We start from the raw sequence: 10,779 nt of genomic DNA on the forward strand, positions 1-10,779 counted from the left end.
ACACACACACTCACTCGGGATGCGATTAACATTCAGTCCTCGTCTGCCCCTGCCGGGAGACCCACAGCCCCCCCTCTTGGGCTCCCTCGGGACCCCTCCTCCTATCATGGCTGGGGGAGGGGGCCGGCCCCCTCCCCAGCTCCCAGCCTCTGCCATCCCCCTGGGACCAGAGAGTGAGGGGCTGCAAATAAATCCGGGGAGAGGGGAAGGGGTGGGCGAGGGGGGGAGGGTCGGGGACTCAGGATCCGGACCTGCGCTCCAGGGCCCAGGGGCTGCCCGCCATCCGCTCCCTCCCCACTCTGAGGTTTGTGAAGCAGGAGGTCATCCCCAGACTTGAGTCTGTCAGGCTAGGACCCATCTTTTGGCTTCGATTGCCCTGGGAGGCCAGGCCTGCAAGGACTCCCTCATGAAGCCAGGAATCCAGGCCCCCAGGCCCCTCCTCTCTCAGCCCACCTCCTTCCTCAGTTTCAGGAGTCCAAGGCCCTGTCTCCCTTCTCCTCCTGGGACCCAGAGCCTCCTCCTCTAGGCCTGAGTCCCTTTTAGACCCTCAGACAACTGACTCCTTAGCACAAACCACCCTCGGGGCCCACGCGTCCAAGACTCATGGGTGTCACCCTCAAGCACCCTATCCATCCTGCGATCTGAGGAAACTGACACCGCTGTACCCCTTCTGTTATTGACAGACCCTGACATCTATCACCCATGGTTATTCAGACATCCAGGAAGAAAGCACCATGTCCCCCCTCCTAGACGCAGCCTGTTTCCCCTCAAGAGCAGTTGCCCAGCTCCTGCCCCTCCTGATAGAGAGGGAGGCTAGGCCCCCTGCGTCTATAAAGGGGTGGGGTGGAGTGTGGCACAGGACACCTGGGCTCCCGAGGAGAGTGTGTCTGTATGCCTGAGGGGGCAGTTCCAGGATGGGTGGGTGGGGGTGGCCAGAGCCAGGGCTTCCAGCTACCAACTCCAGGGTCACGGAGAGCAGGAGTGAAGGGCTCATATTTCTGAAAAAGAAGAGACTGGGCGCCTGAATTTGTGGGTCCCAGAGGGAGGAAGGGATTGTGCATCTCGATTTCTGGGTCTAAGATACTTGGGACACAAAATCCTCGGATGGGACCCTAAGTCCCAAAGAAGCGGGGACTGAGCTCTTCTTGGGTCAGGGAGAGGAAGGGCTGGCGGCTGGACTCCTGAGCCCAAGGGAGGAGGACACTGAGGTCCTGGACTCCTGAGTCTGATAGAGGAGGGGCTGGAGGCGGCTTTCTCTTCTCTCGAATGGATTGGAGCTGGAGGTCCCTGAAAAGCCAGTCTCTGGGTCTTTGTGTAGGATCCTGAAAGCTCAGAGACCTGTCTCCCGAATCGCTGTCAAGAGCAGAATCTATGCGGCTGGGCTGCCGCCTTTACAGAGGCGCAGACTGCCTTGGGAAACAGGCCCCGGATTTGGGAGTTGCGGGTCTCAGCGACCCCGCAAGTTCCTAGGAGGCGGCCTTGGTGGGGAACATTCGGCGCCCGGCTCTGCAAGTGCGGAGAAGCGGGGGTAGGGGGCGCCAGAGAGCCGGGACTCCGCCCTCGGGGGCGGAGCTTTCCGCCGGACTCCTCCCCTCCCCCTCCTCCCTCTTCCTAGCTCCGGCTCGGCCACCAGCTCCGGCCTCGGCGCCCCCTCCCAGAGCCCCCTCCCCGGAGCGGAGCCCACCCGAGGGCACCTCTCCCGCCCCCCCGACAGCCCAGCCGCCCGGACAGAACAGCAGCCCCGGGGGGCAGCCCCCCTCCAGCCTCCCTCCAGCCCAGCCCTGCCAGATCCCCCCAACCATGAATCTCTTCCGATTCTTGGGAGACCTCTCCCACCTCCTAGCCATCATCTTGCTACTGCTCAAAATCTGGAAGTCCCGCTCGTGTGCCGGTGAGACACCCACGGGGGCCGGAGGAAGGGGGAGAGTGCGGGGGACACCCCAGGACTCGGGGAGAGGGTTTGGAGGCACAGGGGGACGGGTCCCCTTTCCCGTCCCTGCTTGCTGGGGGTCCCCCTTCCAGGTCCGGGGTCACCAGAGGGTCAGCTCCTTTCCGCAAACCGGGGATGCATCCAGTTTGGTGGGGGTGGCTCCAGGCACCGAGTTCAGCCTCCCCCCGGCCCCCGTCAGGGTGGCCTCAGAGTTGCTGGGGCTGGGAACAGGGAGCTGTGGCAGGCAGGGAGGTGGCTGGAAGTTGGTGACGTGGACTGTAGCGGCCAGGAAGGGAGCAGGAGGCAGGTGACCTGTTCTGGAGGCCAGAGGTCAAGGGGGGTCCTCCTGAGGCCCCACCTTGGATCCGGCCTGCAGGAGGACCCTGAGGGTGTTGGGGGTGGCCGTGAGGCCTAGCCCGGGACACAGCCTCGGGCTGGAGTAGCTTTGGGGCCGGGCTGCCCCCTGGCTGTGGGCCGTGGGAAAGAGCCCTGCTCCAGCCGCCGGCTGGGGAGGCCTCCGGGGACAGCTGCCCTCCAGAGCCGCCTCCAGGCTTGTTCCAGGCCTTGGCCCCTGGTGTATTGACCCTGCCTCTCTGCACCACAGGGATTTCAGGCAAGAGCCAGGTCCTGTTTGCGGTGGTGTTCACTGCCCGCTACCTGGACCTCTTCACCAACTACATCTCACTCTACAACACGTGCATGAAGGTAAAGGCCTTCTGAGGGGGAGCCACCAGGAGGGTCGGGGGAGGAGGGAACGTGGGTCCCAGGCTTTAGGGAGGAGGGGGCTGGGGGTCCAGACTGCTGAATCTGAGGGGGGTGGTGACAGTGACTGGGACTCCTGGGTCTGAGGGGCTGGGGGCTGGACCCCTGGGTCTGAGGCGGGAGGGGCTGGGGGTCTGGACTCCTTAGTCTAAGGAGGCTGGGGGCTGGGGCCCTGTGCCTGGAGCTGACGCTTCCTCCTCATCCTCACCCGACAGGTGGTCTATATCGCCTGCTCTTTCACCACAGTCTGGATGATTTACAGCAAGTTCAAAGCCACTTACGATGGGAACCACGACACGTTCCGAGTGGAGTTCCTCGTCATTCCCACGGCCATCCTGGCGTTCCTGGTCAACCATGACTTTACCCCTCTGGAGGTAGCCCACCTGCAGGGTCCTGGTAGTGGTGTAGTGGGGTGGGCTGCAGGAGAACGGCTGTGGACAGTGGGCCCAGTCAGAGGCTTCCTCTGCAGCGTTTGCTCAGACTTGCTCCTTTAGGAAATAACGTCCAAAACAGGGGCCCTGGAGTCGGATGACAGCAGTGTCGTGGCACCAGCACTCACCAAGTAGCGGACGCTGCTCTGAGCGTGTCACACGTGTCATTGCATTACTTTTCACAGCAGCCCCATTTTATCGATAGGAAACTGAGGCTCGGGGAGTCAGAATGACTCTTCCAAAATCATCGGCCTAATGAATAGTTCAGGAGTTGGGAACGGGGGCTCTAGGGGGCTAGGCTACTTGGATTTGAATCTGTTACTTTCTATTAGCATGACCTTGGAACTTGGCTTTTTTTGCCTCAGTCTCCCTATCTGTAAAGTCAAGATTAGGTCACTGTGAGGATTTCCTGACACTAGCCAGCATCGCTTACACAGGAACTTTAGAACCAGAGAGCCAGGATTTGAAGCCCAGGGCTTCCCTGGTGGTTCAGATGGTAAAGAAGCTGCCTGCATTTCGGGACACCAGGGTTTGATCCCTGGGTAGGGAAGATCCCCTGGAAGAGGAAATGGCAACCCACTCCAGTGTTCTTGCCTGGGAAATCCCATGGACAGAGGAGCCAGGTGGGCTCCAATCCATGGGGTCACAAATGCTTGCACATGACTGAGTGACTAACACTTTAGAAGCTGTGGGGCTTTGGGCAAGTCATGTAATTTCTCTATGTCTGAGTTTTCTCATCTGTAAAATGGGGATAGTTCCTACTTCATAGGTTCTAACTCGGGACTGATATTGATAAAGCACAGTGTCTGGCAGTAGGTAGGAAGTGTTGTCCATGACTGTTGCAGTGCTTTGGCCCAAGTGTGTACTTCTACTCCTAAAGGCTAGCTGTCGTGGTTTTTATTGCCTGGTATTTTGGTAGGAGCTATACAGTTTCCTGGGAGTAATTTTGAGAGGGACTGTGGTCAGTCTGCCATCTCCTGCCTCCAGGGGCCTGGCAGGAATCAAATTCAGAGCACTCTTTCCTCCCCCAGTACCACTCACTCCTGCTTGCACGAAGCTGGCCCTGGAACTTCCCTGGCGGTCCAGTGGTTAAGACTGGTGGTTAAGACTGCACTTCCAAGGCAGGGGGCGCGGATTTGATCCTTGGTTGGAAAACTAAGACTCCCGCAAGCCGCTCCTGCTGTGCTGATGTTTTCAACAGAAACTATAATTCAGGAGTTTTCCTGAGATGTCTCACTTGACAGTTTTGGCTACAGATTCCAAATCTATTTCTAAAAGCATCCTGCAGTCTTGACAAATCTGATTGAGGGGTAACTTTGGCCCAAGTGCCCCAGAAATGTCAGAAGGAGGAAACCCAAAGCTTAGTTGCAGGGTCTGGACTTGGCAAACTTCTGATCACCATCATCTTGCACGGAGCACTCACTGAGCTGGACCCATTTTACAGGCAGGGAAACTGAGGCTGGAGGAAGGCAGTGGGGCTTGCTCTAGGTAGAAGAGGCTGGACCAGGATCTAGGCTTCTTGACTCCAGGTTGGGTGGTTTGGTTGGGTGGTTCCCTCATTCAGAAGGAGGTCACTTGTGCAAAGTATTGGCACCAAATCTATGTCTGGCTCTGCACAAATCCGTCATCATCCCATCTGATCCCTTCGCCACCTGAGGAAGCAGACCTCGTCATCCCTCTTTCTTTTAGGACTAAGGTGAGGCTCCCAGCTGGCAGTAGTGGTAAATAACCTGTTTGCCAATGCAGAGGATGCAGCTTCGATCCCTGGGTTGGGAAGATCCCTGGAGGATGGTATGGCAACCCATTCCAGTATTCTTGCCTGGAGAATCCCATGGACAGCGGAGCCTGGCCAGCTACAGTCCATAGGGTCACACAGTCGGACACGATTGAAGCAACTTAGCGTGCAAGGTGAGGCTCAGAGGTGAGACCTCACAGAATTTGAACCGAGGTTCACCTGCTTTCAAAACCCATACTTTGTTAGTCTCTTAGTCGTGTCCAACTCTTTGCAGTCCCATGGACTATACCTGCCAGACTTCTCTGTCCATGGGATTCTTCAGGCAAGAATACTGGAGTGGGTTGCTATTCCCTTCTCCAAGGGATCTTCCTGACCCAGGGATCAAACCCTGGTCTCCTGCATTACAGGAAGATTCTTTATCGTCAGAGCCACCAGGGAAGTTCTAAAACCCCATGCTACCTCCAATTAAAAAAAAAAAATACCCTTGCTAGCATTGGGTGCATGCTGAAAAACTTTTTTAATCATAGAAGGAAAGGATCCCTTAAAAATTCAGATGTCATGAATAAATCAAGTAAAAATACAACAGACCTTTTCTCTCTTTTTCTTGTCATGATTCTATTCCCCAAGGAATAGAATATAATTGGGTATATATCCATTTAATGGGTATGTTTCCTGAGAGCCTCAAGTAACCTGATTTACTGAGAACCTTGGTGGTGGATTCTGAGTGATTATGGGAACAAGCCCTGAAGTCTAGCTGCCAGTATAGGAGTCTGTTTCTACCCACATCTCAGTTGTGCGGCCTTGGACAAGTTACTGATCCCATGGGCCTCAGTCTTTTCGTTTGTATAAGGGGGATAACAATAGGTCTTAGCTCATAGGGTTAAGGCATAAGCCAGTTAGTAGCTGTAAGGTGCATAGAGCAGTGTCTTGAATGTAGTAAATGCTATATAAATGTCACTTCTTAGAAATACATCCTGATGGTCACCACTTTGCTCCCACAAACCAAAACCACCCAGGAGGAATCACACCTGCCAGCTGGTGTTGTTGTCTGAGTGGAGGTTTCAGTGAACTGACATCTCACAAGTCACCCCAGGTGGGGCTTTCAGGGAACTGGGGACTGAAAAGGGGCCAGCAGCTGTCTTCCCTCTCTTGGTCTCCCTCCTACGATGTCCTGTCCTGCTTGCAAATGATGATGGTCAGTGCTCCCTGAATGGTGGCCCATGACAAGCACTTGGGAACCTTGCTCCCATTCTCTTGTGCATTCATCCAGGCATGGAGTAGGTTCCAGGCACTATGCCAGGGGCTGGGCCCATAGAGTGCCCAAGGGGTAGGCTCCTGGGCCTCACGGAGCTCACAGTCCGGTCAGAGCTGCCAAGAGGAAGACAAGACAGGGGATGTGACAGTCCTGGGGGGAGGATGGTCAGGGAGGACCTCGCTGATGAGCTGAGGTTGGAAAGAGGTAGAAGAGGCAGGATGTGATTGTCTAGGGGGAGAGCTGCAGGAACAGCAAGTGCAAAGGTCCTGGGGCAGGAAGGAGGCTGGTATGTTGGAGAAGCAGACAAGGCCTGGGTAGTCCGTCGTAGCCTGGAGGGACTAGGAGATGAAGCTGGATCAAGGAGAGCCTTGAAGGTTAGGAACTTAGAGCCAAGGTTAGGAACTTGGGTTTTATTCTGGATGTGATAAGAAGTGGCTACTGGAGAGTTTTGACCCAGAGAGTGACACGGTCTGATTTATGTGTCTCAAGCTTGCACATTGAACGTTGCCCCTACCAGGGCAGGAAAATCACCCCCGCTTTAGAGAGAAGGAGGTGGGGGCTCTAAGAATCTGGGTCTCTTGCCCAAGGTCTCGTAGAAGGGAAGTCTCAGAGCCAAGATCCCAACCTGGTCCTCCCTTGGGAGAGGCGTAATTGCCAAGTGCTCCGAATACCAGCTCTGAACTCTTCGTTCGAATCCTAGCTCTGCCACTTTCTAGCAGTGTGATCCTGGGCATATCTCTTACTGTCCCTGAGCCTCAGTTGCCTCATCTGTAGAAGGGAATGCTGGGGATTTCCTGGTGGTCCAGTGGTGAGGACTCAGCACTTTCACTGTCAAGGCCCAGGTTCAGGCTCCGGTCGGGGGAACTAAGGTCCAGCAAGCCATGTGACTCGGCGGAATAATAAAGGGGGGGAGAATGCTAATAATTTTACCTCTCTCGTGGGTTGTTGTGGGAATCGACAGAATACGTGTGGGGTGGGCAGAGTGGTCGGTGGCACACAGTGAGTGCCCGGCAGGCATCGTTACCCGCTCTGCCGCGTCACTGCGCCTCCAACCAACACACCCCGTGTCCTCCCTCTTCTCTTCCGCCCTGTTCCCTCCCGCCCTCTGCTGCCAACTCCCCGGCACCCCCTGGTAGATCCTCTGGACCTTCTCCATCTACCTGGAGTCGGTGGCCATCCTGCCGCAGCTGTTCATGGTGAGCAAGACGGGCGAGGCGGAGACCATCACGAGCCACTACCTGTTTGCGCTGGGCGTCTACCGCACACTCTATCTCTTCAACTGGATCTGGCGCTACCACTTCGAGGGCTTCTTTGACCTCATCGCCATCGTGGCAGGCCTGGTCCAGACGGTCCTCTACTGCGACTTCTTCTACCTCTACATCACCAAAGGTAGCTGGCAGGGAGGCGGTGGGGAAGTGAGCCTACACCTACTCCAGCTCCCGCCCTCCCTCGCCTGGGGCCCTGGCTCCATCTCCTCTGCCCTGTATCCCTTGAAGGAATACAGAACAAAGAGAGGGTCAGTGGTGGCCTCTGACTTTTCTTCTCTTGGGATTTGTCCTAAGCCCTTTCTCCCGCCCTGAGCTTCCGGAGCCACTGTCTCTCAGTCTCACACCTATTAACAGATCTGAAATCAGCAGCCCCAGCAGCGCTCAGGGAAGGGCGGGCGTCTTCTCTGCTGATTGATCTCTGTCCTCACTCTCAGGGACTCAGGCCCACCAAGATTCATTCATTCATTCAGTCAGTCAGTCAGTCAGTCAGTCAACCAGCAAATTTAGGGAACACTTTCTACGTCCGTGGTCAGGGCTAGGCTCTGAGATACTACCACAGGGGAAGAGATGGATGAAGCCCTTCCCTCCTTTTTTTGTATTAGAGTGTGTGTGTGGAGGAGGGTGGGAGGAGGGTGTGGGACGAATGAACAGGAGAAATGACTGCAAACAGTGAGAAGGGGAGATGGAAAGGAGCCAGGGAGGTGGTGGTGGCGAGTGAGGGGGTCACCGTGCATGGGGGTGGCGGTGGGGGAGGTCTCTCCGAGATGATAATTAAAAGCTAGGTCCTGAGTCAGTTAGCAGGAAGGAAGAGGAGACTGGAGGGCAGAGGCCTGGAGGCAGCGCAGGATTCCCGGCAGGGAGGGCAGAAGGCGGGGGTGGTTTCGGCCACTGCCCATCAGAGATCCAAGACCTCTGGGCCCAGGAGTCCTTCCAGGATGGAAGAGGAGTAGCCAGTGTTAGGAGAAATGGGTCCATGGCTCAGTCCCTCAGCCTCAACCCTCAGTAATTCGGGTTGATCCCCCGCCGTGGCTAATCCAGACTCCGGAGGCTGCCCGTGCCAGCCCAGCGTCCAGCCCCTGGTGTGGGCATGGGAGGCTGTCTCCTTTTTGGGGGCCCCGTGGTCACGCCCTCCCCCGCTCCTCTCTTCACAGTCCTAAAGGGGAAGAAGCTGAGTTTGCCGGCGTAGCCCCAGTCCGTCTCCGTCTCCAGGACAGTGGCGGCGAGAGGCAGTGGAAGGCGAGGCGAGATGAAGAGCCTTCCGGTCCAGGGGTGACTTTTTTAAGAACCCACCTCTCCCGGCTCCCCAGCTCCACGCCTGCTGGGTTTCAGGGGGGCGGTGGAGGACCCAGGTGTTGGGGGAGCTCAGGACCTGGGCTGTTTGTAGTTTTTTGCCTTTTAGAGAAGAAAAAAAAAAATCTTTCCACTATTTAGTTTTTGATTCTGATGACTCCTTTCTTTTCTTACTCTCCGGCTCCGATTTTTATAAACTGTTTTAAAATGTCCTATGGGGCGAGGCAGGGTTGGAGATCTTTCCCCTCCCCTGAGCCCCTTGGTTTCCCTCTGGATCCCACCACCCCACCTCCAGCCCCACTGGTCGCCAAACACTAACTCTGCCGACACCCGCCTGACACCTGCCTGCCTGCCGGACCGTGGCCATGAACACACACCCCCATCCACCCCCTGCCCCCCAAACTTTTGCACTGGGGAGAGGGAGGAGGGGAGGAAGTTCTCCCCTGATTTTTCATAGTAGTTTTTTCCAGAATTTGGATTTTTTGGTCTTTTTTTTTTGACAATTTAGGGGGGCGTGGGAAAGGGGTTGGCCCAAGGGGTCACATTTTTGTACAGAACTGAAGGTTGATTCTTTGTTCTCTTGAAATAAACTGAGGAAAATGATGCCTCTCTTTTGCTACTCCTTGCCCTCTCTCTGGTGTTTGTGGGGGTACCCCTGACTCCGGGCTCTCTCTCTGCTTCTGCTTTATCCTGACCACTGTGGGCAGGAGACCCAGGCCTGGGAGGAGCAGGAAGATAAACTGGGCTCCCTGAGACTAGCTGCACCCTGACCAAAGGGGAAGAGGTTTTGGAGGAAGAAAAGATCTCGAAGATTCTTCTTGTCTTGGCACACCACTTCCCTGACAGTTAGTTCTCCCTAATCCCAGGGTGGCAGAGGACAGCCTTCCAGAGTCTGTGATTTGAAAGTCACCAAGGGACAGCCCCCCGCCCCCGTCCCTCCGTCATTTTACATTGTGTAGAACCGCTTTATGTTTTCCTTAAAAAAAAAAAAAAACGGAATTGGTTGCCAGCCTTTAAAAACCAGATTTTCCCATTAAAATCGAGATTTCTGGCTCCTCTTGAAAAAATATCCGTCAATCTGACAATGCCGGGTCCTCATTTCTGGGTGGCAGCAGATGGCTGGAATGAATGGCTGGGACGCGAACTCCGCCCCCTCCCCCCGACTCCTGCCGCCTCTCCCTCTAGTCCCCAGGACTTGGCTGAGAGGTTGAGACCATCTATTATTGGGCTGATGCTGTTGTTTTGTGGTTTTATTCTGTGAAGTTCAAAGGAAAGTGAATATTTGCTGTGTTTCCCTCCAGACTGGCTTCACATCTGGTCTGTTTCCTTCACTCATGTTACCTGCCTGGTCCTTGTCAGCCTTTGGAGTTTTGCCCTGGATTCTGCCAGATCCCCTACATGTCTGCTAAGACCTTCTTTAGCGGGCCCCAGTTCTCCCCTAGGCTGGCTCTGGAAGCTTCAGGAGGCAAGGAGCTGGCATTTCTGAGCATTTCATGAGCACCAGGCAGAGTGTGTTACATGGGTGAGCCCGCGGGGACCCTCAGAGCCCCCTCCCTTTGCTGTGGAGGAAACCAAGGCTCAGCGGTGGTGCGAGTGGCCGAAGTGGCGTAGGCACCCCAGTTTCCTGCCGCTGGATCCCGGGTGCTTAGCCGCTGCTGTGAAGCTTTGCAGATGTTTTCCCTTCCTTTCTTGTAAGCTCAGAAGCCTCACACGGAAGATGGAGGAGCAGGCCTGCTTCGGTTGATTCAGGGTCGGGAGCAGGCGTGTTTTTGACCACAGTCTGCAAACCATTGATCTAAATCCGGTCGAGGCTCTGGTTTGACAGCCAGCCCAGTGCGGGCCCAGAGACATTAAGTGGCCCGTCCAAGGTGATTCAGCCAGTGACAGGGTGAGGACTAGAGCTTGGGGGTTCCTTCTGTCTCCCACGTTGGAAGCCTGCCCTCTGCAGGGTTGTTTCTTCCTCCAAGTGCCCATAAGGACCACAGCCTGTTTATTTCTGCACCCCCAGCCCTGAGCACTGCCATGTGTGAAACAAAAAAACGGGGACCGTGGAGCTCATGTTGGTCTCCCCACAACTCACATCCCTTTGCCCAGTCTGTAAATGAGCC

General features: G+C 55.8%; 1 protein-coding gene across 1 annotated transcript; it reads left to right on the plus strand.

The window, feature by feature from the left end:
• The first annotated feature begins 1,586 nt into the window (after positions 1 to 1,586).
• Positions 1,587 to 9,290, plus strand: KDELR1 (KDEL endoplasmic reticulum protein retention receptor 1). The gene is made up of 5 exons (XM_040252397.1): positions 1,587 to 1,891; positions 2,535 to 2,635; positions 2,908 to 3,066; positions 7,250 to 7,502; positions 8,533 to 9,290. The coding sequence occupies exons 1-5, from the start codon at positions 1,801 to 1,803 to the stop codon at positions 8,565 to 8,567; spliced, it is 639 nt and encodes a 212-aa protein (XP_040108331.1). The 5' UTR covers positions 1,587 to 1,800; the 3' UTR covers positions 8,568 to 9,290.
• The last annotated feature ends 1,489 nt before the right edge of the window (positions 9,291 to 10,779 follow it).

Source organism: Oryx dammah, unplaced genomic scaffold, assembly GCF_014754425.2.
Source record: "Oryx dammah isolate SB20612 unplaced genomic scaffold, SCBI_Odam_1.1 HiC_scaffold_13, whole genome shotgun sequence".
NCBI classification, from domain to species: Eukaryota; Metazoa; Chordata; class Mammalia; order Artiodactyla; family Bovidae; genus Oryx; species Oryx dammah.